General features: G+C 42.3%; 3 protein-coding genes across 3 annotated transcripts in view; 2 read left to right on the top strand and 1 right to left on the bottom strand.

Moving 5' to 3' along the window:
* The first annotated feature begins 3,774 nt into the window (after positions 1 to 3,774).
* Positions 3,775 to 12,511, top strand: zdhhc13 (zinc finger DHHC-type palmitoyltransferase 13). The gene is made up of 17 exons (XM_053425341.1): positions 3,775 to 3,804; positions 5,134 to 5,330; positions 6,812 to 6,934; positions 7,456 to 7,533; positions 7,706 to 7,850; positions 7,934 to 7,998; positions 8,213 to 8,375; positions 8,751 to 8,876; positions 8,981 to 9,114; positions 9,332 to 9,432; positions 9,584 to 9,708; positions 9,793 to 9,855; positions 9,946 to 10,039; positions 10,809 to 10,892; positions 10,974 to 11,131; positions 11,266 to 11,363; positions 11,967 to 12,511. The coding sequence occupies exons 1-17, from the start codon at positions 3,781 to 3,783 to the stop codon at positions 12,103 to 12,105; spliced, it is 1,917 nt and encodes a 638-aa protein (XP_053281316.1). The 5' UTR covers positions 3,775 to 3,780; the 3' UTR covers positions 12,106 to 12,511.
* Positions 12,512 to 13,232: 721 nt separating this feature from the next.
* On the bottom strand, positions 13,233 to 16,583 carry csrp3 (cysteine and glycine-rich protein 3 (cardiac LIM protein)). The gene is made up of 6 exons (XM_053425317.1): positions 16,475 to 16,583; positions 15,749 to 15,860; positions 14,812 to 14,983; positions 14,425 to 14,554; positions 14,120 to 14,213; positions 13,233 to 13,907 (listed from the first exon to the last, which is right to left on the bottom strand). The coding sequence occupies exons 2-6, from the start codon at positions 15,858 to 15,860 to the stop codon at positions 13,834 to 13,836; spliced, it is 582 nt and encodes a 193-aa protein (XP_053281292.1). The 5' UTR covers positions 16,475 to 16,583; the 3' UTR covers positions 13,233 to 13,833.
* A 2,213-nt stretch (positions 16,584 to 18,796) lies between these two features.
* Positions 18,797 to 24,738, top strand: part of LOC128442545 (protein NLRC5) — a 145,106-nt gene continuing 139,164 nt past the window's right edge. Inside the window, exons 1-4 of the mRNA XM_053425049.1 lie at positions 18,797 to 19,156; positions 20,227 to 20,361; positions 20,773 to 20,987; positions 21,206 to 23,066. Of these exons, the coding sequence (XP_053281024.1) occupies positions 19,026 to 19,156; positions 20,227 to 20,361; positions 20,773 to 20,987; positions 21,206 to 23,066 (2,342 nt within the window). The 5' untranslated portion in view covers positions 18,797 to 19,025. The remainder of the gene's footprint in view (positions 19,157 to 20,226; positions 20,362 to 20,772; positions 20,988 to 21,205; positions 23,067 to 24,738) is intronic.

Genomic DNA, 24,738 nt, shown 5'->3' with positions numbered 1-24,738 from the left:
CTATTTACTTCTTATTTACTCCCTTTTTCTAATATTTATACAAAGTAACATTTATTTAGACATAAACATATCTAAATAAAATATATATAATAGATAAAAGATATAAAAAGTGAAGTAAAAAGTGAAATGCAAGATGCAAGACAGTGAACAGTGTCAGATTGCAATATGCAATGTAATGCAGTATAATATAATATAATATAATATAATGTGTTAATTTAACAGAGTCAGGTGGGGGTCCCGGGCCTTGTTGATAAGGCCAACAAATGTGTTTAAATACAGAAAATAAAGTATGAGTACAATATATTGATATTCATATAGCCTGTTATGATCTTACCTCAACTGTAAAGTAATATAATAATAATTATATCAACACTGGAGCCTTTCAAAACCAGCGTTACATGTTTCTTCTGAACTGTATCACACAATTCAGAGGCTAAAATATCAAGAAAAGGTGAATGAAACAAGAAACATGACAAGAAAATCCTCCATGAAACTGGTGTTTGGAGAAGTGACGTGGAGGAAAAGAAAAAATAATCATGAAAGCATTTTAATTTCATATTATAAAATATTCTTTAAATGTCAATGTGGATTCTTAAAAAGTAAAAGCATGACCTCCTCTTGTTTTTAAGACTCCATTATGAGATGATCAGAAGAACTCGTTTCCTCTTTGTTCATTTCTATTTGGAGAAGTTTTCCAGATCCCAGCGAGTTGTTCTCATTCCTCCACAAACTCTTCAATAACTCAGATTGAAGTTATGAGATTTCCACACATCATCAGCATTGTTAAGTTTCCACAAAGACTTTAATGAGACCAGAGTCCGTCTGCAGAGTTACCAGCCTCAGAAACACACGTCCTCTTGTTTTCATTGGACGGCCTCGCTTCCTCAATCACCTGCTTTCAAATCAACAGTTCAACACGAGGATGACAATGTGCGTTCCTCCTTTTCCTCTCATTAAAAACACTGTAATCCTCTTCATGTGAGCTTCAGCTCTCCACGTCCCATTCAAACCAGAGTGATCTTGACCTTTAGTCCTCTTCTCTGTTATGACTTCCTCCCGACAGCTCGATTACTTCTGCTCGGGCTTCGCCAGCACAGATTTGGCTCGTGCGCTCAGACTACGCTCATGTGCCCACGCTGCATGTGTTTGCATGTATTTCATGTATTCTACTTTGTTATTCTACTGAATTAAATCAATAAACTTTTTTTTTTTATTTGAAAATTAAATCAAACATTTTCTGAGACGTTTGTTTCTACAAAACATTTCATGGGACGAGCAGACTCAATGTGCTTCAGGATAAAAAGAGAAGATGCTCGACAAATGCATGACATGAGGGAACACGTGGAAAATATATAAAAATTAAGAGGATATTAAAAATATAATTTTAAACGATAGAGAGATAGTAAGGTAATAAGTTCTCATAAGTTGAGAGGAAAAAAATGAATAATCAGAGTGACTGAGAAGAACTGGAAAACATTTTCTAAGTGTCAAAGTCTGACGTTTATTTCTACTAAAAATATATGTAATACAATAAAAACACAGAAAACTATTAACAGGTAGAATAACTAGATTTAGTTGATCTGATTTTAATCATTTTTAATGTTTAATATTACCTGTTTGACTTTCTCTGACTTTCCTTTGAGGCAGAAGTTTGCAACAGACCTGCAGGTTATTGAATTTTAAACTGGACAGGGACACACGTCGGACAATATTCATTTGTTATTATTAATATTTTGCACATGATTAAATCTGTATAAAGGAAAGGAAGTCCTGCACGTGGAACAATAGATGAACTCGTTTTCAGCAGATCCCACTGATCACGAGTTGAGTGGTGACGCCATCTGCTGGCCTTTATTTGGAAGTGCAGGCTCCCTTTATTTCTGTGCCACATCAGCCTGATTATTATTTGGAGATTTGGTGGCGAGTCAAGATTCAAGGGTTTATTTAATTGAACTTAATATTATGGGAATTGGAATTTGACCGTAAATATGTTTTCTGTGTTAACTCACCTTTGCTGTTTATGGATCTAAAGAAGGTATTGTTTGTATAAAACTCTCTTTTTTTTAATTTAAGTTTACTTCTAAAAGCTCCAACATTTTACTGATGGTTTATGTTTCGATGCCGAGTTAAATGTTCTGGTCTGTTATGACTGTGTAACGTTGAGTATGCAAGTTATGTGGATTTTTTTTCGAGTTCGATAAGATTGCACCTGATGAAATCATAATCAGGTTTTTATTTGGTTCAGAGGTGTCTTCATAAAACCTATATAATATAATATAACCAAGAATATTGTTTGTGTTTCCTTCACAGTTTCAGCTTCTCGGATCTGAACTGGAGCTCAGACGCGCTGACTTCTCTCAAGTTGTTGCTTTGCCTGTTTTTCAACATTTCTCTCAGACCTGAATACGTCAGGTAAGGTTTGCTTTACACTTCACATCTCCGTCTACTATCTCACTTCTCATCTCGTTTTCACACCTGAGTCAAATGTTACGCAAGCATTCTGATTTTCTTTTTGGAACATAACCCAGGTTTCACTTGCAGATTCAACAAATTGTATTACATTTTTCCAGGAGCGAGAATATTCAAATGAAACCATCTTTTATTCAAGACATAAATTAACCTATTTCCAGTATTATATCTAGTTTTCTACTTTCTAACTGTTTCGATGTCGATTCATACAGTTTCTGATATATCTGCTATTTGCTTTTGTGTGTTTTCATACAGTTTTGCCACAGATGTATTCATTTTTCATGTATGTGCATGTGCTTCAGTGTGTTTGATCATGTGTCTCTGTGTAATTTATGTTTTTAAGACCTGCTATTTGATGTGCATTGTCCTCTTTTAGATTAATACATTTAAACATGAATGTGAAGTTAACTCTAATGTGTTAACATGTCTGTTAACAATTTATTAGAAGCTTAAGAGGCCTCGTTTCCTTTATCAAATATTCTTACAGTTATTCTCTGTTGATGAACTCAGGAGCCGGAGCGGGCCTGTGGGCGGGAGTTAAAACCAAACTGTCCAATCACAGATGGAGCTGAAGGAATAAGCGGAAGTGAAATGAGTCAAGGTAACGAAAATGACCAGAAGGAATATTTCCTGTTAAACACTTCAGGCTTCAAAGTAAAATGAACAGGTTTTAATGTAACAAAAATACAGTGGGTGCACTTGATGCAAAAATAATTCTACAGCAATCAGGGCAAGGCAAAGAAATAATAAAACATTCAGTTTGAATTTACTTGTATGGAACCAAATCACAGAATTACACCACATGAAATCTCATTTTGAAACCACTGGCGTTCATCTTGCTCTCATCCATTTTTCATTGAAGGCATTTAGGAATATTTATGTATATATGTGTTTCATATTCATATTCAAATTATTATCATTATTGGTAGTCGTACTAGTTGTACTGTTATTAGGGCCCGAGCACTGACAGGCACTGACAGGTGAGGTCCTATTGAAATTGTAAGGATTGTTATTCAGGCAAATAAATTCTTACCAAAATTTGCAAAACCTAGTAAATGGTGAACATTTACGTATTCTAGAGGAATTTTCATTTTTATTATAATTATTGTTATTATTATTAGTATGGGTAGTCGTAGTAGCAGTAGTAGTAGAAGTAGTAGCAGTAATACTAATAGTAATAGTAGTAGAGGTAGTAGTTGTTGTATTAGTATTAGCTGCATTTGTTTTGAAAAGCGAGCAGCGGAAGTTGCACGTCTATTGTGGCCCGTGTAGCAGCAGGAGCTTTTGTTTTTCGGTCCCCCCCTCACGAAGATGGACTGGACGGAGAGCAGCACCGTGAGTCTCCTCTCGTTTACTAGCTGCTTAGCGGGGCCCGACTCGTTAACCCGGGTCAGACGCTGCGGTCCAACCCGGGTTCACTCCCTCGTTAGCGTTAACCAGCTAACTCGCGGTTAATCTCGACGGCGATTTGCCCCAAACCCGGAATTAACCTGTCGAACCCGCTGTCAGCTCGTCCCTGGCGGAAGTGGGCGTTGCTGACGTGCTGCTAGTTTACCTGTGCTCAACCAGGCGACGACTAACTAGCACCTGACTCGTGCTAACTCGGTTAACTGTGACACTAGCTAACTAGCGAAGTACCCAGCGTCCAGGTTCTGGGGACATTCGTCATGATGATGATTTAACTGTTTCATCGTTTCCTCCATTAAAGGATTCAAACACGTTTTATAGTCTGAGGTTCTCACGTGGATCCGATGACTGCTTCTTCCGGCCCCCCCCCCCCCCCCTCAGTGCAGAATTATACTCTGATAATATACTTATACTGATGTACTACTCGTATATTCAAATATATGTTAGGTTTCAGTTTCCCCGTCGAGCTGCAGAAGGAGGACAGACGGAAGTTTACTTGAATTAATGATGACTCAGAATTATTTCTTATTCTGTATAATCTTCCAGAACCCTTTGATGTGAAAGAAGATCAAAGCACCTCGCAATGAGAAAAAAGCTCGTTAAAAAATGCATCAATTTGAATTAACCTCAGGTTAAAAATATATATCAGAAGTGTAGCAGAGAAGAAATGTTAAGAACATGTGACTTTACTGTAGTGATACAAATAAACCTACAGAACCCCCCCCCCCCCCCCGTGCAAAATTATACGCAATATATGATTATATACAAATACTGATATATTCAAATATACTGAGTTTACCAGATCAACTGGAAAGTCACCAGAGTTGGTTTCTATTTCCTCTTTGAGTTTCACCACATCGTGTTTCCTGGTGAGCGGCAAACGGACGACAGAGCGACTTTCTCAAATTAAAGATATTAAAGATAGTAATAATAGTAATCATAACTGTGATTGTGGTGGTGATTTTTTTTTAATGTACAATTACAGTTACAGCATCTGTGGCACTTCCTGGGAGACGGATCCTCACATGTGACTCTGTGGTTTCTACGTTTAGTTTTTCCTGATTCTCATCGAGGGTTAAGAACCGAGGAAGTGGCACCTTGATAAGATCTGTGACACAAATTGTGATTTGTGAATAAGGGCATGTGTGTTTTGTGTGTTCCTGTATATGTGTGTTGTGTGTGTTCTGTGTGTTCTGTGTGACTGAGCCTGATGAGTCATACAACCCTGTGTGTTTCCCTTGTGTGTGATTGTGCCAGGATCACGGCTGTCACCACGGACATGCGGGTCACTCTCACAGCCACGGGCCCCGAGCGGCGGCGTTCGGCGGCATGCCTCCTCCCTTCCACGGGCCGTTTGGCAAGAGCGCGGATCAGACGATGGACCTCACGCAGCAGCCGAAGAAACGCTCGCACATGGACGACAGCGGCAGCTGGGACATCGTGAAGGCCACACAGTGAGTGTGGGGGGGGGTCATGAAGGATCTGTTCTTTTCTGTTTCAGAGGAAGTATCACTTGAACACAGGTGTGACGTTAAATCACCTTTTTGTTTTTCTGGATCGAGAGGATGGAGCAAAACACGTTCGTTTCAATGATTCATGATGATTTGATGATTTTTATATTCAGTAACATCGCAGCCTCTTCCTTTCATATGTAATAACATTATTACATATTGCTCTATTACATTTAAGTTTGGCAGCTGCTACAGCACTTTTCTTTCCGATAGCTCTGCAGCTGCTCCTGATAAACCTTCACGTAATAAATGTGTCACTTTTCAGGATCAAATATTCCTCTGTATGTTTTTCAGGACACGTACAAACAATATTTTTTAATCACACACAGGAAAGTTTGTGACTAACTTTTTTTGCAACTCATAACCTTATAATTAAACAGTAAAATGTCAAATGATCTTATTTTTTCTTGTACTCAGATGTTTTTCCAGATGTTCTCTGCCTGAGTCCTCATCTTGTTTTCACAAAAATAAACTTGAATGACAACTGACAATTTTTCTGGAAGATCTAAGATTCAAATATGTTCAGAATGTAGGACAGAGGTCAACACACACCTTGTCTCTGACACGGACGGATATCTGATCAGTGTACTTGTGCAGGAGTTTAACAACTGAACGGCAGGAATGTAGAACTCTGTGTTTACTTGGTCAGATTGAAATTCATCTCGAAAGAAAACCAGTCTGAAGAAGTAAAGGCTTCACAAACCACGTCTGATCGAGTTGAGATCGATCAGAAGTTGCTGCCCGGCTACTTCCTCTAACTGATCAGGGAGCAGAGGTCACTGCGTGTTGTAAGAAAAATAAAAGAATGTGTAGAGCCACTCCCTAGACCTATGTATGGAAATGTCTTTCAAATAGACTGAAACTGGGATCACCTGAACCTGCTTTTCCACATTCGGGCAAAGTTGACAAATTGTTATTTTGTCACATTGAAAATATATTTTAAAAAAAATGATTTCATTCAATGCTCTGTATTAGATCTTCTTTTTGTGTTGTTAATTATGATTTAAGGCTGTGTGGACATTAAAACATTGTCTGGAAGCTGTGACAACTTCCATCGAGGAGTTTGTGTTTTCTGCCCTGTTCATTGTTTTTGTTTGTCAGCTGGTTCATGCAACAGCTACAGAATGTACTTCAAACAAACTTGGCTGAAGAATGAGACACGAGCCGAGAAAGGACTCGTCTATTTTCAGCTCAGAATCAGACAAGGGGACAGATTCTAAATCTATGTGAGATAGAGCGTTTTGATTTTAATAAGCGATCTTGATGAAAACAATCAGGCACAGACTGGGTGGAGGACTGGTTCTTATGAATGTGTCCATTTTAGTTTGACTGTTGGGCCGTGGCAGAGGTTTGATCTCTACTGGGTGACAGTCTAGCCATCGGTGTGTTGTGTAAAAGTCTTCTCCTCTGTGTGACCCTCTGAGGTTCGGTATCCTGGAGCGCGTCAAGGAGCTGGTGGAGGCCGGGTACGACATCAGGCAGCCGGACAAAGAGAACGTGTCTCTGCTGCACTGGGCGGCCATCAACAACCGCTCCGAGCTGGTCAAGTAAGACGGGGCAATATCATTTCTGTCTGAAACCTGTTGTTTAAATATATATATATATATTTATATATATATAGAGTCCACTGGAGGTTACTACCTCACCTGACATGTCAATCAGTACCTCAGGAATTCTCCTCCACACCTCACTGGGTAAAGGTTGCTCTAGATCTGTGTTAGCGTTTCTGATTCAGGAGATTATTCACAGGCTCATATTTAAAACCAGTCTTTGGATTTTATTCTTTAATTTAAGCGAAATTAGGCAAAACATTGAACTGTAAATGTTATTCTCGGGTAAACGTGATATTTTCTGTCCTTAAGTTTAACATGAATTTTAATTAGAATCATTTAAAGTAAAGTAAACCATGAATAGCTCCGTGTTGTTGGAGTCAGTTAAACATCACATTAAGAAACCAGCTCATTTTTAATTTTAACTATCAGAAGAATCCTTTGTGTTTATAATACACAGCTCTTTTAAAAGCATCCAGAGACGTCCTCTCTTTATCTGCTCTTTGGTTTTCTCACAGGTATTTCCTTTCTAATGGGGCGATAGTGGACCAGCTCGGGGGGGACCTGAACTCCTCTCCTCTCCACTGGGCCATCAGGTGACCGTTTGACCATCAATGCACTGGGAGCTAGTGTTTGGACCAGTTCATTCAAATTCAGACAGATGTTTTTATTAATCAGCAGGGAAACAAAACACTGGGATCAACAATCATTTTGTCAAATATTACAAGTTGTTTAATTTGTTAACTCCCCCCCCCCCTCTGTGAACAGGCAGGGCCACCTCCCCATGGTGATCCAGCTGATGAGATACGGAGCAGATCCCTCCATCGCCGACGGAGAAGGTTACCGCGCTCTGCACCTCGCCATCCTCTTCCAGCACATGGCGATAGCTGCGTATCTAATGGCTAAAGGACAGGTCGGCCCCCTCAGGACGCTTCTCTCTTTTCTCCTCCTTCTCTTTCCCTGGATGTAAATCTATCTTTGCCTCTCGGTCTCCAGGAAGTCGATGGGCCGGACTGCAACGGACAGACGCCGCTGATGTTAGCAGCTCAGAAGATCATCGGGTAAGTTCTCTGCTTCTTCACAGATAAACTTTAACCCCCTCTGGTGTTCAGTAGATGTATAAGTGGCTGAATATTATTTTTTTTTTACTCTAAATGAGACCACGTCTGTGATTTATTTGTTTAGCTCATTTTGCTTCTCCTGAGTTAAAATTTTGATTTCCTCAAACCCTTTATTACAGCTGAAGTAAATCCCAGACACTTTTTCTTTTCCCAGGCCTGAACCCACGAACTTCCTCATCAAGAACAACGCCTCGGTGAGCGCGGTGGACAAGTTGAACAGGAACACGCCGCTGCACTGCGCCGTGCTCGCAGGAAACGTGGACGCCGCCCACCTGCTGCTGGACGCTGGCGCCAGCGTGGACGCAGATAATATCAACGTGAGCTGCACAACATTCATACCAGAGTTAAGAAAAACTTAATTAGTGCGATGAGGAAACTTTCAAGTGAAGCAGGAGACATCTTGTAGTTGAGCATTTGAAATTAATAAATATAAATGTATTCCAAAAGGCAGGATCTCTCAAAGAGGGAGTAATACTGTAGTACTATTACTTCTGATTACATTTTCTTTTTGAAAAAACATGTTTTTGGGGAATCTGATTAGCAGTTAGTGGCTGAACAGCACTGAGCTGATATTACCTCTAAATGTTGTGGGTGGAGACTGTGACACAGATTAAATGGGAGACGTTAACAGAGCTTCACTTGGGAATCAGTTATTGATTCCCGTCTTCATGTTGTTCCTGCGTCCTCTTCAGGGTCACACGCCCATCGACCTGGCGCACCAGGTGCACAGCCCGCTGCTCGTTCACATGCTCAACCAAGTCAAGCAGGAGAGGATCCGCTCCAACTCGCGCTGCCTGCGGATTTTCAACAGATACAGGGTACACCGGTCACTGAGGGGCTCACACTCAACCCACCATCTCAGATTTACAGATTTAAAACAGTTTCTCCTGCTCTAACATCCTCCTCTCTGCACGGTTTTCAGGCGATTCTGCAGTTTCTGCTCTGCACGGCCATGTTCGGGTGTGTGGGCGGGATAGTAGATATGAACTCAGACTCCTGGTTGCTCAAAGGGATCCTGCTGGTCTGTGCAATAGGTGTGATCAACCTGGTCTCAAGGTGAGGACACGGTTGGTCATGGTTTTCAAACTAAAACAGGTGTAGAAGCGTTTTTTTTCCAAAGGTCTCCGCTTTAGCCGGAGTAGTGTGGAACATCAGGCCTAAACGTAGCAGTTGGAACTTTAAAATTAACTTGCCTGACTCTTCTAAATTAAAAAGTAGGTCACACTGTGTGTTTATTTCATTTTATGATAAATTAATATTTGTGTCTTATCAGGAATTTCCCGAGTCCGTCCTTCCAGTCTCTCCTCCCGGCTGCGTCTCTCATGGCCTCTGTTTTCTGGATGCTCGTCACCTGGTGCCTCTGGTTCCTGCCAGATATCCTCTAATTGCAGAAAAAATTATTCCTACTTGTGTTGTGATCACTTTAAACTTTGCAAATGCATTTTCTTGATTCTGAATTCCTGATTAATATTTGAGCCTGTTGATCAAACGAGTGGGCGAAGAGTTTCTTAACCCTGAAGCCCACATGGACCCAGCGCCACCGTTCAGGTTCTGTTCACCCTGAACGCCACAGCTCTGCTCTACTACTACCTCCGCACCTGCAGGACGGACCCTGGCTTCATCAAGGCCACCGAGGAGGAGAAGAAAATGGTGGGATGGATATCTGCAGGATGTCTGACGTGTGAATGTTCTCTGTGAAGCTGAGCTAAGTTTTTTGTTCCGGTGTGTTGTCAGAATGTGTTGGTGTTGGCTGAAGCCGGCTGTCTGGACCCCAGGATCCTCTGCACCTCCTGCATGGTGAAGCTCCGAACACTCATACTTTACCTTTTCTACAACCTTGTGTCACTGAGCGACACGACGACCTCTTGATCTCTGCTCTGTTCTCAGATAAAGAAACCAGCGAGAGCGCAGCACTGCTTCACGTGTGACGCCTGCGTGGGGAAGCAGGACCACCACTCGGTCTGGACCAACAGCTGCATCGGTACCGACCTCATGAAAACACTTCCACAGAACTATCTGAAGATATTTACATTATAACTCAGAAACTCTATTTTAAATCAAGCTTTGTGGCAATATTACTTGGGAGAGTTTTTCCAGGTGATTCACTTTAGGGCTGATTTGTTGTAGGAGAGGATCGTAAAAACTTAATGGATGATTTAAGTGTCATGAACAAACAGCTTTACACAAAGTTCTACTATAAAGTAACGGCGCCAAAATACACATTTTAAGATATTTTATTTTGTTGAAATTCATATTACGAACCAATGGTTGGAACAAATATAGAATATAGTGTTTATAGGCTGGTATGACAACGTGCGTGCAGTGTATTGAACATTCCTCTGATACTTTTCATTCTAGAGCTGCAGAAGAATCAGATTATACAGTAGCTTTGTATTTGAGGTCTTTATTTCATGTGAAAATAATTCAAAAATGCCCCAAAACCCACAATTTGAAATCCTTAATAACTAATGTATCAACTTTCCACCAGATTTTGAATAATAATATAATTATTCTACTAATTTGGTTTCATTAACAAACAAGAGTGTTTTTTTTTTGTTATCCTGTCGAACAAAGTAAATTTCTTTTCATCTACAAATCAATTCAAGAAGTATAGACGATAGAATCAAACATGTCTGGACTTCATGAATAACTCGTGTTCATATTAGAGTTGAATGATCATCTGTTCTCATCCTCGGAGACTTTGCAGTAAGTTGAAGACGACCTGTCACGTTCCACGTCTTCTTTTGCAGGTGCGAGGAACCATCACTACTTCGTCCTCTTCCTGTTCTCCCTGGTGCTCATGGGAGCCTGGATGTTCTACGGTTCTCTCGTGTGTGAGTGACACAGATCGTCTGACACAGTTTTGCGTCGGCTCTGTAGAGACTCATCCTCCTGTGCTGTGTTTGTTATTTCAGACTGGTCGACTCACTGTGTGCTGCATTACGAGGAGCAGGGCCTGTGGGGCGTGGTCTCCACCCTGGTCAGCTGCTCCCCCTGGGTGCTCAGCATCTTCCTGCTGGCCTTCTACCACACATGCTGGTCCAGCTTGATCCTGCTTCTGCAGCTCTACCAGGTCGAGCGTCCTCTCCGTCTCCAAACCAGTCTGAGCCAGAGTCTGCTCTGTTTACATTCCGATGATCTGCTGTGTTTACTCGAGTGTCTGCTCTGCTCCTGCGGTGACGCATGCTTCTCTTTGTGTGGGAGCAGATTGCCTTTCTGGGACTGACCACGAGCGAGCGCACCAATCTGACGAATCACCAGATGAAGCTGCGGCAGTCGGTCTCCCTGAGACAGAATCCATACAAGTGAGTTTCAGTGCAGCTCTGTACGCGGACGTGTGGTTAAAGTGGTAACTAACTGTGAACTGCTGACCGGCTCTGGAAAAGGTTAAAAGTTCAGATCAGCCGAGCTACCATCTTTCTACAGGATCCTTAAGGGGGGGTAAGGGGACAAATAATAAAGAGCAACAGATCTATAACTGATGAGGTGTTGATCCATATTGTTCACATGTCTACAGGTTTTTAAACAGAGGGAAAGTTTATCACGTTAAAACAAAAGCATCAGAACTAGTACGGCTTCGTTTTCAATATATAACTCGTAAAAATGTCGACACCTATGTTTGTTGACTTTGTTGATATTTCCCACAAATCAAGGAGGTTTCGTTCCTTCACCTTTTCACTGTCATATCATAAATTCCTGTTCCCTGCGTTTTGAAATAAGAGTTCGATACATGATCTAATCTGTGAACATGATTCTCATCCATCGGGGGGGGGGGTTAACCACTCCCATGATTCCACGCTGCTTTACAAACGTCATCGGGCTGCGTCATTTGTTATTGTTTTAATTCTGTTATTGTTATCCATGTGTTTGACTCGGCTCCTGAATCCTCTCCTCTCGACCTCCTGCAGTTTGGGCGTGGTGAGGAACCTCGCCTCCTTCTTCCAGCTGCGCTGCTGCGGCCTCTTCAAGCCGGCGGTCGTGGACTGGACGCAGCAGTTCCCCCCCAACCGCGAGCAGCACGTGTTCGGACAGGCCGACCTGGTCTGACCCCCCCCGCCGCCACTCGCTCAGGATCCAAGGTCAAACCCCTCCAGTGGTTATGGACCAAAAAAAAGCACAGATTCTATTTATTTATTTTTTTATGAGTGGAGAGGGGGGGTGCGATGGTAGGGATTCAGTGGCTCTTTGTACAGACTGCTGCTGCCTCATACCCGACCAGTGACGTCTTCATTTGGGTGAACTGAACCTTTAAAGGCCTCAATTGTAATGGAAGATTTTTTTTTTTTATAAACACGTTGAGCCTATTTTTTATCATCTGTCCTGAGGAAAGAAAAAAAAAAAGAACTCTTTGTACGTGTAAACGATTTCTGAATTTTGTAAGAGTTGCATGTGTTTAATAATGAATGACCACTATATCACTTCAATAAAGACATGTCGTGCCTGTCGCTTCTCATCCGGACTCACAGGCTGTGAAATATGAACAAAACAACTGAAACACACGAGTAAGATGTGTGTTGATTTCAGAAAGGGAAGAAATTATTATATTGTTTTCTCTATTAATGGATTCGTTATTATTTTTTCAAGGTGGAGTCTTTAAATATTTAGTTTGACCAAATATTCAAATATATTTATTGTACTCTGACATGAAACAGAAATACAAAAGCAAACCACCTAATTGATGGAATTTCTTTTTTTTTAAATGATTATTTTTATACTGTGTTGTCTGCACGTGTGACTGGAGACATTATTTTTTCAGTTTGTCTGTTCGTCCAATTATTGTAAACTATATTAATATCTAATATTCTTTAAGGTAATTTCCTCCAGTTTGTGTTATCGTAAGAACACTTTGAGAGAATCCTTTTAACTTTGCCACATGTGATCACTCGAACTCAGATTAAATGATTTAGATTTGAATGATCAAGGTTCACACAACAGGATTTTGGCTTCTTGAACATTTCTCAAACCTGCCTTTAGGGAATGTCTTCAAGTTTTAACCGGTTGAGAGATCAAATCATGAATCGCCACAGGAAGTCGTGTTCAATCCGGTTCAATTAGGTCCCAGCGCGAAAGAGGAGAAGGTGTTTCACTGTCACGGTTCGATGCTTTTCATCCAAACTGATTCAGACACAGAGAATGAAATGAAATGAGACTCTCTTGTGTTTTATCAGCTCTGATTTAATAACACGAGACAACGGCTCTAATTCTAGTTACAGGTGTAATCTGGTGCTGCTCCGCTCGGCTGCTCACACTTTATTGTTGGGAACACACGCTCCACATTCCTCCTGCTAATCACTTGTTGCCTCAATTATTCTGATTAAATATTGCACTGAATTATGTATGAATGTGAATAAGGTTATAAATAATTAACTTTGACAAGATGAGGCCCTGTTAATTGCCTTTTTCACAGCTGGAGGTAACTGGTGGAAACTCATTGACTTATAAACAGGGTCAGGAGTCGTTTTACAGTCGTATTACAAACAATGATTTTCTACTTTCTAATTTTAGAGATACAGACGATATTGTGACAATATTTATAATGATTATTCTTTTTGAAAGTAGCAAGTGAGATGAAAGACGTTTATTTACATGTTTTGCTTTATTCATTATTGAGAAAGATGCATTTTAAAATATCAAAACATGTTTATGTTGGAATCAAGCACCATCATTTGACATTCATCCAGTTGTTCTGCTGTCAAAGGAAGATCCTGATTCCCAGTTACACAGAAACTTAAATGTCCAATGAGAGCGTCTCCTTCAAATCAGAGGAGCAGTCGTTCACTGCCGCTCCTCCAGCATGGCCTCGTTCCCCAGGCCGAAGCCTTTCGGGCCAAAGTTTTTAGCGTAGCAAACTGGAGAGGTGAGAAGGAAACAAAGCTGTTAGAGAATGTGTGTGTGTGTGTTTGGTCCACGTATCACTCATGTTGTGGGGCTCCAAATCTGTTTAAACAGTCATATTATCGGGACTTGTCTTCCTTATTGGGATGAAAATCAAGTACACAAAGCGTAATTTATTGAATGTGTGTGTGTGTGTGTGTCTGTGTGTGGGTGTGTGTGTTTGTACCTTTACAGTACAGCTCTCCATCCTTGTCGGTCACTGTGGTCGACTCGAGGCTTTTACCGCACAGTGCACAGCGAAAACAGGTTTTATGCCAGGGCTACACACACACACACACACACAGTAAAGATAGTTATTTGGCATTATTGTGAATTTTAGAGTATTAGATAACACTAAATGACTTTATTAATATTATTTAGCCCTAATGGGTCCAGTCAGAAACAGCTAAAGGTGTCAACTTTATATTAGAGGTGGACATATAAACAAAACTCACATGAATAAAAGATTCAAGTGACAAACAGCGTCCTCACCTTTCCTGCTCCCATCACCTTCTCGGCTGCGAACACGGCCTTCGAGCAGCGAGGGCAGCGGTCCGACCCGCCGAACTTCTGCTGACCTTTACTGGGGTCTGAGTTTGTTGTGGCGGGTTTGGGTTTAGATCTAAAAAAAACAAACGAGAGATAATTAAAACTTTCTCGAAGTTCACTCAAATCACCAAAGACTTTTAGGAGGACATTTCCCAGATGGATTTCTCAAAGCCTCGATAACAATATGCCTTGTTCCTTGGTGATTTGGATGAACTGACCTTCGGTGCGTCTTATTAATTTGTTCCGTGTTTTTGTGACGTGTGTATTGTGTCATGTAAAGAGCCTCTGAGCGTGTTGAAATGCACATGTGTGATCTGCTTTTGTTGTTACTCGTGAGAGCGCAGGTCCAGGTTCCGTCCGGGAGGATCCGAGCTCAGAGCTCCGGCTCCCTGCCCGTATCCGTAGCCTTTGGGCCCATATTTCTTGCCGTAGCAGGACTTGCAGTAGATCTCGGACTCGTGCGCGGCCATCGTGGTGCTGTCCAGGCCCTTCCTGCAGCTCACTGTGAGAAACAGACACAACAAACCAGACACACGTGAAGCTGTTCCAGTTCAGACTCTGTGACGGAGGAGCGATGGGGTTTAAATAAAGCTCCTGCACCTCGCTGGGTTTATCAGTCAACGGAGACATTCACACGTGTTCACATGTTTCTATTTGTGGGACGAGAGGCGAGTGTTGGAGAAAAGATGAAACTCTCGGCAGATGGATGAGGCCTCAGAGCTCCAGCTCATGACAGACGACAGGGAACAGAAAGCCTAAACAACATGGCCGCTGTCCGAGGCCTCGGATCAGACCAAAGAGAGGCTTGTTGTGGCCTAACACGTTTTGACTGTAACACAACAACAACACAACTGAAATTCAGGCCACAGAGGAAGAGGAGGAGAAACTCAGAGAACAGTGTTTTACTGTAAAACGACTGGAAGGTGAGAAAAGAGGCTTTTTATGGAGTGAATGTGAAGAACCGCTGAGAGATCAGAACGATGAAGAGGAAGAGGAGTTACTGAAGAGAAGAAAGAGAGAATGCAAAAGAAGAAATTAAGACAAAAGAGGAGAAGGAAGCACAACAGATTGGAAAGTTGCAAGAAAGAGGGGATAGATGGACGGAGAATGAAAAAGATGAAGGAGGCAAGAAAGAAATGAAAGATCTGACGAGAACTCAAATAAGAAACAATTCCAAGAGGAGGAAATGACAAAGGCTGGAAGAAGCTCTTTGTTTCTGCTGATCCACCATGACACCAGAGACACGAAGAAGAGGAGGGGAACTCACTGCAGATGAAGCAGGTTTTATGGAAGCTCCTCCCATTACACTGGATCTCCTCTGCATGGTACACCGACTTCTCACAGGCCGGACACTTGGCTCCTCCTCCCCAGTTTGGCATCTTAGAGTGAAAACATAAAAACATAAATCATCTGTATTTTCTCGTGTCTGTTTCCTATTTTAGACAAATTATTTAACCTTTTCTTCAACATTTAAACCCAATAGAGACACATTAACATATTTTAATTATCTAACTCATTTACCTGATTAAGGCTCTCTGGCAGGTTAACATCCTGTATCTACACATTAATCCTCAGATTTCCTTCCTCCATCAATTGTAATATTTTTTACTTTTTATCTCATTTCATTTTTTGACTGGTTTAATTTCAGCTTCAGTCAAAAGGAATCCTGCTGGTTCCAGATCCCTCTCATATCAGACGCTGCCCAGCCCCTCACAGCACTGGAATGTGATATTCCAGGAATAGATGCTTCACTGACACATCACACACACAGAAGTCAAACTGTCTGACAATGAAACGCCGCAGCAATTTCTGAATATTAATAATATCTGATGTGAAGCTGAGTCCTGAAGTTTATGGTCACGTCAGAAAGGAAAAGAGTCTGATGAGGATGATTTAATTCCACCTACACAAACTGAAATCAACGAAATAACCTCATCATATTTAAACATCAGCCTCGTGATAATAAAACACAAACTCATAAATGAGATCTTACCTTGAATCAAAGTCCGAACGCTTCAGTCCTGTGGCAGTGAACATGGCACTGGTTTATATATCCTCCATCCCAGCATCACCTAAGTCCACCAGTGACACCACAGTGAGGGCATCCTCCTAAAATAACCCGTGACAGAGCGAAGGCCCTCTGACCCTTCATCACGGCCCCGGAGACGCCTGAATGTCCACAGACACACACAGGAAGCTGGGCTGTGTGTGTGACAGCTGCTCGCACCGAGGCTTCGATGCTGGATTATCTTCATAAACGACGGGAATTCAAAGCATGAAAATGACAACTGCAGGCGCACCAGTGACCTCGTGCTGCTCAGAACACACCAGTAACCTAAACAGCGGGTTGGACGGACGCAGAATGCAGATAATCTATTGAGATGCTTGGTCTGAGGGAAGCTAAATGAAGAAAAGGTGTTTTTTTTACTGTTTAAAAACATATTTATCATCTATATCAAAGTCATTTAAAACCTCTGGAGTCTATACGTGATTTGACTTGTGTGTTTTTTGGGTCCAAAGTGTTGTTTTTTTTCCGAACATCAGCAAGGTGAAATTAAATTTAACTTGGCATTTGAAAATTTCTGTTAAAGCCGAGGACTCTAAGGGATTCAAGCAATGAATAATATTTAATGAAGAAGAATGCAAATATATATGAATTAAACTAAACTGGAATTTAATACGTATAAAAAAACACATTGTCAACAAGTCTTCATGCTTTCATCTACATCAAGTTTTGCTTAAACAAAGCCATGATCTCAACTGCTGAAAAAAGTGAATTGATTTATTGAAGCCAAACTTTGATTTGGTTCAATAATCGATGACAAAAAATACAGGGAGAGCCCGGTGGAGCGTTATAGATGCATGTTTCTCTGTGGACCAAACTTCTTTCGGTGTTTGTTCAGATCAAACACTGAATGTTTTAAAGAGGAGTTGTATTATAAAAATGAACATTTGCATTTTCAATAAATATTTCCTTTTGAAAAACTAAAAAAGGTTTTCGTCTGTTTATTAGATTTACAGGATGCTGTGTAATATAGATGATGTTATCCCTGGTTAATACTATTATTATTATTATTATTATACTCATGTCAGGTTGTTCTGCTGCTCCCTGGTGGCCAAATATCGGCTGAAAAGACATCAGGTCTTGATCCTGGATCTACGGTGGCCCTGAGAGCTCAACGAACAGCAAGTTAAGAAAACACATGCAAGTTAAGAAAACACATGCAAGTTGACAAAACACAAGCAAAGTAAGAAAACATCTTCATCAAGTTCACAACACAACACAACACATTACAGAAACGCGCAGCAAATAGACAAATGCGCAGCAAATAGACAAACGCGCTGCAAATAATGAAACGCGCTGCAAATAGAGGAGAAAACACAACGGAAGTGTTTCCAGAGGACAGCTAAGAGTGATGGACACTGCTGCCACAGCAGACATAAAAACGTCCAATACACCATACAAATTCAGTTTCACACAGGGGTCTGCCACCCGCGGCTCTGGAGCCGCAGGTGGCTCTTCAGCCCCTCTGCAGTGGCTGTACAGTACAGCGTTGTGCATATGTTTCGCGAACGCTGAACTTAACGAATCCGTTTTCATATTATTAACGTGAACGTAACGATGAACGTGAGTGAACGTCACGTTCATTTTTTAAATCATCATTGTATCAGGCCATCATGAAATACCAGGAGCGGGCGAGTGTGTGTGTGTGTGTATGTGTGTGTGTGTGTGTGTGTGTGTGTGAGTGTGTGTGTGTGTGTGTGTGTGTGTGTGTGTGTGTGCGTTTGCGTGTGTATGTGTGTGTGTCCCGGCGCTCCGACCCCGCCCACTCGCTCAGAGAGATCCACAGTGAGCTCTGAGCAGGAAGATGGTCCGATCTAGAGACATGCCGTCTTCTCCTGTTAAACTGAATAAACAGCGCTAACAAGCAAGTCCCTGTTTGTGAGGCAATGTATTGTCCATAGTGTGCAGGGGTAGGAAACCTTTACTGTCGAAAGAGACATTTTGCCCCCACTTCTGAGCGAGGGGGCGGGGTCGGGGACTCGGTGCGCTCGCTACTCACACACACACACACACACACAAACACACACACACACACACACAGAGGGGCTGAAGAGGTGATCGACCCCTGTGTGGAACCGAATTTGTATTGTATATTGGACGTTTTTGTGTCTGCTGTGGCAGCAGTGTCCATCACTTTTAGCTGTGCTCTGGAAACACTTCCGTTGTCGTTTCTTCTCTATTTGCAGCGCGTTTCTCTATTTGCAGCGCGTTTCTCTATTTGCAGCGCGTTTGTCTATTTGTTGTGCGTTTCTGTAATGTGTTGTGTTTTGTTGTGAACTTGATGAAGATGTTTTCTTAACTTGCATGTGTTTTCTTAACTTGCTGTTCGTTGAGCTCTCAGGGCCACCGTATGGATCAGTAACAGGAGACGCTCACAGTCAGGACTCAGTGTTAAAGTGAAGATGTGGATCAATGATCATTATTAACTAAATACCAACCCAATAAAAAATGAATTGTGAAGGTGACCCAGTTCATTTTCATGTGTATGAACTGGACTGAGAACTGTTTGTTTTCAAGAGTGAACTGGTTCAACAGGGAGGAGGAGCATGAGAACAGGGAAGTCTCAGACTCTAATTTCACTGGGAAGAGCAGAAGGAAGAAAGTGAGCAGGTGAGTGTGAACGCAACTTTCTGAAAGTTTTACTGTCTCACTCTCACACCTGCTGTTAACACTCGTCTGCTGATCACACATAGATTTGTTGTGTTCTTTTATCAGTAATCATTTTCCAGATAAAACAACGCATTTCTTATCCACCCTTCAGAACCTGGGGCAGCCGCTTGAATTTTTGCATTATCAGACAGGTGCGAGACTGAACTGCGATCTGTGATGACGCAAACACACACACACAAACACACACACACAGACACACACACACACACACACACACACACACACACACTAACCAACTTCAAGATTAACATCAGCCAGCAACGGCTAATAAAAGCCATTGTGTGAACATATTTTCCACATATTCGACCCAAACTGCCTCTGCCCCCACCCCCGTCTAGCATACTGCATTTGTTTAGAGTTCAGTTATCTCCACAGACACACAAACACACACACAAAGACAAACATAGATTTAAAATCTTAACACTTTACACTTTAACAGAAACATGGATAACAAGTTATCAGGACACGGACAGGACCGACGTTTACTTTGTGTTTGTTTGATTCTCTACAGTTTATGAGACACATGTTTAAACTGCGTCACAAACCGGGACATGACTCACACACACACACACACACACACACACACACACACACACACACACACAGAGAGAGTCACGTGATCTCCAGTAAAAGCAGGGAGGAGCAGCCAGTGAGTTCAGACTTTGTTTTAACTGTAAATAATAGACGGAGGAAACGTGAAGTCTGAGGCTGGTGAGTTTTCAGCAACATTAATATTATTCATTCATATTATTTTACTGTCACAGACTCTGAGTCCGTTTTCTACACGTGGACTTTAGAGAGAAGAAGATTCAGGAGGAACTTCTGTCTGTGAATTTTGACTCGACGCTGTGATTGGCTGAGTCCAACACATTAAACCTACAACTGTCTCAGGTTACGTGACAACAAGGACACAGTGTAGGAGGGTTGACTCTGTTATATTTGAAGAAACACTGAGTTTATTTACCTGGCATCATTGTGTGTGTTTGAGCTCACAGTGTTTTTCCTCTCAGATTGAAGATGAGTGGTTATGAGGAGGAAGAGGAGGGAGCAGAGTCTCCAGTGTTCAGCTGTTTGTCTCTGAAGAGTGACCAGTCCATGAGACATCCTCCAGAGTTCAGTAATGAACCTGGACCCTCACACACAGAGTAAGAGACTGTTTCTAATGTGACCTGCTCTGAAGAGGATCTAGTTTCCTCTAGTGTGGCCCCTGCATTAGGACACAGCTTCATTGAAGTTGGTGACTAATCGCTCAGAATCACTCAAAGAGCTCAGACCTCCAATAAGAATCAACACGCTCATTAGGAAACCACTTTGAAATTCACTAGAGACTCATTTTTATTTGGATCTGACCAAATCCCCCCCCCCCCCCCGAATCTGGTTTACAGACCACATCCTTCCACCAAATTTACTGGTAATCTGTTCAGTGGTGTTTTATAATCCCAATAACGAACAAACAACCAAAACACAAACACACTGGGTGAAAACAAAACTTCCTTGACAGAAGTAATGACAACCTGTGACTGTGACATGTGAGTTATCAGGACATGTCTTCACAGGGAGAGGAAGAGGAGTCATGTTTCTGAGGAGGAGCAGTCGTCCTGCTGTGCTTCGTGTCAGGACGTCCTGAAGGATCCAGTCTCCACCAGCTGTGGACACTGGTTCTACCGACAATGCATCACCTCACACTGGGACCAGTCTGGTTCTTCAGGAGACTCCTCCTGTCCCCAGTGTGGAAAAAGACCCAGAACAGGAGCTGGAGGTCAGACAGCCGGTCAGAGCAGCACTGTACATGTGTCTGCTGATGTCTTCACTTCTGACAACAGCACATGTGGTTTTATTTTGTTCCTTCCTACAGCATCAACATTTAACATAATTAGAAAAGCACAAAGTTAAAAAGCTTTTATTTTCTGTAGTTTTTCTGTATCTGATGAATCAATCAGCAGATTCTCAGATTCTCTGTCTCTCACATTGTTTCTTGTCTTTCAGCAGATCATGGTCTGCAGGAGGTTGTAGATGAACATAAGCTCAGTGTGAGGAGGAGATGTGAACATGTGACTGAAGGAAGTGATGAAACAGGAAGTAAATCCTTCCTGTACAGGATCTACACTGAGCTGTATATCAGAGAGGGACAGAGTGAAGAGGTTAATACTCAACATGAGGTGAGGCAGCTTGAGAAGGCTTCCAAGATGAAGAGCCTCCACAACACTCCCATCAAGTGCCACGACATCTTTAAAGCCTCCACTGACCAGCAGAGCAGCATCAGAGTCGTCCTGACCAACGGCGTCGCTGGAGTTGGAAAAACCTTCTCGGTGCAGAAGTTCACTCTGGACTGGGCAGAGGGTTTAGAGAACCAGGATGTGGGTCTGCTGACTGTGCTTTCGTTCAGGGAGCTGAACCTGGTGAAGGACCAGCAGCACAGTCTTCTCACGCTGCTCCATGTTTTCCATCCAGCGTTACAGAAGCTCACGGCAGAGACGCTCACTGTCTATAAACCTTTGTTCATCTTTGACGGCCTGGATGAAAGTCGACTTTCTCTGGACTTCAACGACAGGAAGCTTGTGTCTGAGGTCACACAGAGGTCATCAGTCAACGTGCTGCTGACAAACCTCATCCGGGGGAATCTGCTTCCCTCAGCTCTCGTCTGGATAACCTCCAGACCTGCGGCGGCCAATCAGATTCCTCTGGCATGTGTTGACAGGGTCACAGAAGTACGAGGCTTCACTGACGCCCAGAAGGAGGAGTACTTCAGGAGGACATTCAGTGATGAAGAGCTGTGCAGCAGAATCATCTCACACATCAAGACGTCCAGGAGCCTCCACATCATGTGTCAAATCCCAGTCTTCTGCTGGATCAGTGCTACAGTTCTGGAGCACATGTTGACCACAGACCAGAGAGGAGAGGTGCCCAAGACCCTGACTGACCTGTACTCACACTTCCTGCTGGTTCAGACAAAGAGGAAGAACAACAAGTACAGTGAGGGACATGAGACGACTCCACAGCAGGAGCTGTCTCAACACAGGGTTGACAGGGACGTTCTCCTGAAGCTGGGGAGGCTGGCACTTAAAAATCTGGAGGAAGGAAACATCATGTTCTACCAAGAAGACCTGGAGCGGTGTGGTCTTAATGTCACAGAGGCCTCGGTGTACTCAGGAGTTTGTACTGAGATCTTCAGAAGAGAGTGTGTGATCTTCCAGAAATCAGTCTACTGCTTTGTTCATCTGAGCGTTCAGGAGTTTCTGGCTGCAGTCTACATGTTCCACTGTTACACCAAGAGGAACACAGAAGAACTCAACAACTTCTTGGGAACATATGGGAACACAAACAGTACTCTTTCCCTTGATGACCTCCTGAACAGAACCATGGAGAAATCCCTCACCAGTAAAAATGGCCATCTGGACCTGTTTGTTCGCTTCTTTCACGGCCTCAGTCTGAAGACCAACAGGAGAGTCTTAGGAGGCCTGCTGGGTCGGACAGGGAACAATCCAAAGATCATCCAGAGAGTCTTAGGAGGCCTGCTGGCTCGGACAGGGAACACTTCAAAGATCATCCAGAGAATCATCAACAACCTGAAGGAGATGAAGAGTGATGACATTTCTCCTGACAGAAGCATCAACATCTTCCACTGTCTGACTGAGATGAACGACCACTCAGTTCATCAGCAGATGCAACAGTTCCTAACGTCAGAGAACAGATCGAAGGAGAAACTCTCTGAGATCCACTGCTCAGCTCTGGCCTACATGCTGCAGATGTCAGAGGAGGTTCTGGATGAATTGGACCTGAAGAAGTTCAACACATCAGACCAGGGTCGACGGAGACTGATCCCAGCTGTGAGGAACTGCAGGAAGGCTCGGTGAGTCCAGACATGACCAATAACATGTTCAATCAGTGGAGATGAGTGGTTCTTGAAATTTTTTAATTTTAATTTAATTTTTAATTGACATATAAGATCAACTAGATGAGATGAGGAGTGTGAAATCCAAGTGATCACTGTGCTGGAGTTTGCTGTATATTTATTTCTCTATCTATTTATAAGGGCGTGGGATGATTCATTTGTGGAATTAACGTGTTTATTATTTTAACAAATTAACGCATAAGATGCAGAATGAGCCGCTCCATGAACCCCCTCCAAACTCACTCGCTCAGAGCGACACACGCAGTGAAATCAGATCTCGTTCATGTGAAGCAGCCGCTCAGTGACTTTGTAGAAGTGAAACACAGAGTTTCTCTGGTCTCAGCTGATCAGTGATCAGCTGCTTCATGATCAGAGCAGAAGCTGCAGCTGTGACCGAGCTGGAGTTTCTGTGTCCTCTTCCACTCTGCTCTCACTGGAACTAATAAACACTCATCACAAGTTATCAGGAACTGATCAGGACCTGAAGCAGGGCCGGGTCTAGGCAGGGGCAAGAAGGGGCCTGGCCCCCTCAAATAAATGTTGTGCCCCCTCAAACTAAATAGGGTTAGGGTTAGGGTTAGGCACAATGCCCCCTCAAGATTTGTGGCTGCCCCCTCATACATGCCTGTCTAGACCCGGCCCTGACCTGAAGTCACTCATATTTGGTTTGATTCCACAGTTTATGAGTCCAGCACGAGACGCTCACAGTTAGGACTCATTGTTAAAATGAGCGACACTTAGACATGATCTGACTCCATCGATTCAGAAACAAACACATGACCGGACCTTTGTCACCTGAATCATCCCAGTGAATCATCAACAGTGAATGTGAACTAGTACATTTTTTACAGCATGAACTGAACTTGGAACTCATTCTTTTTAAGTGTGAACTGGCTCGACACTGCTTCTGCAGATGGGCTCAGATTCAGATTTCACGTTCACATTTAGTTATGTAAAGGTTTGGTTGTTTTTTTGATTTACAAAAAGAAAAGAAAGAAGTTTTAATAAAGAAAGAGCAAAGGCTCCAATTGTTTAGGATAAAGGTTCTCAGAGGCAGACACATTTCGTTAGATTTTTTATTTTATTTTTCAAACTTAATAACTATCATTTGGACTTGTGATCAATAAAAAAACTAATGTTAAATGTATATATCCACCTTTTGTCATTAACTTTCACACAACACAACAATATACAGAGATAAAGGGGATTTTTTAGGCATTTAGAAACGGTGATTAATCAGATAAATCACATCTTCTCTGTGTTTAGGATGAGAATCACTGACTGTTCCATTAAACTGAAGAAGCAGAACTGGAAATATTGTTTATTCTTCTTTCTGGTCAAACTAGAATTACCACCCTGCGTTTGTACGCCACCACCAACAAGTGCAGTGTCAGTTGCACTCCAGTGCACTCCAGGTTCCTGACATGTTGCCTTCACAATAATATGAGATTACTGTGACCTTTGACCCTTGACCACTGAAATCTAATCAGTTTATCTTCGAGTCCAACTGGTCAAAATGTGAAGAAATCCCCTAAAGACAGACTTGAGACATCATGTTCAAGAGGACAGAAACATGTTGTGTGACCTTGACCTTTGACCTTTGACCACCTGAATCCAATGAGTTTCTCTG

This window comes from Pleuronectes platessa, chromosome 1 (assembly GCF_947347685.1).
Source record: "Pleuronectes platessa chromosome 1, fPlePla1.1, whole genome shotgun sequence".
Lineage (NCBI taxonomy): Eukaryota > Metazoa > Chordata > Actinopteri > Pleuronectiformes > Pleuronectidae > Pleuronectes > Pleuronectes platessa.
The sequence above is the reverse complement of the archived record's forward strand: the minus strand, read 5'-3'. Positions and strand labels throughout refer to the sequence as shown.

Excerpts from the sequence above, each read along its gene's own strand:
- zdhhc13 (XM_053425341.1), top strand. The coding sequence starts at position 3,781 with ATGGACTGGACGGAGAGCAGCACC. Across the intron at positions 7,851-7,933 it reads ATCTAATGGCTAAAGGACAG|GAAGTCGATGGGCCGGACTG; the intron begins GTCGGCCCCCTC and ends CTCGGTCTCCAG. Across the intron at positions 11,364-11,966 it reads CTGAGACAGAATCCATACAA|TTTGGGCGTGGTGAGGAACC; the intron begins GTGAGTTTCAGT and ends GACCTCCTGCAG.
- csrp3 (XM_053425317.1), bottom strand. The coding sequence starts at position 15,860 with ATGCCAAACTGGGGAGGAGGAGCCAAGTGTCCGGCCTGTGAGAAGTCG. Across the intron at positions 14,984-15,748 it reads TAAAACCTGCTTCATCTGCA|TGAGCTGCAGGAAGGGCCTG; the intron begins GTGAGTTCCCCT and ends TGTTTCTCACAG. Across the intron at positions 13,908-14,119 it reads TGGAGAGCTGTACTGTAAAG|TTTGCTACGCTAAAAACTTT; the intron begins GTACAAACACAC and ends TCACCTCTCCAG.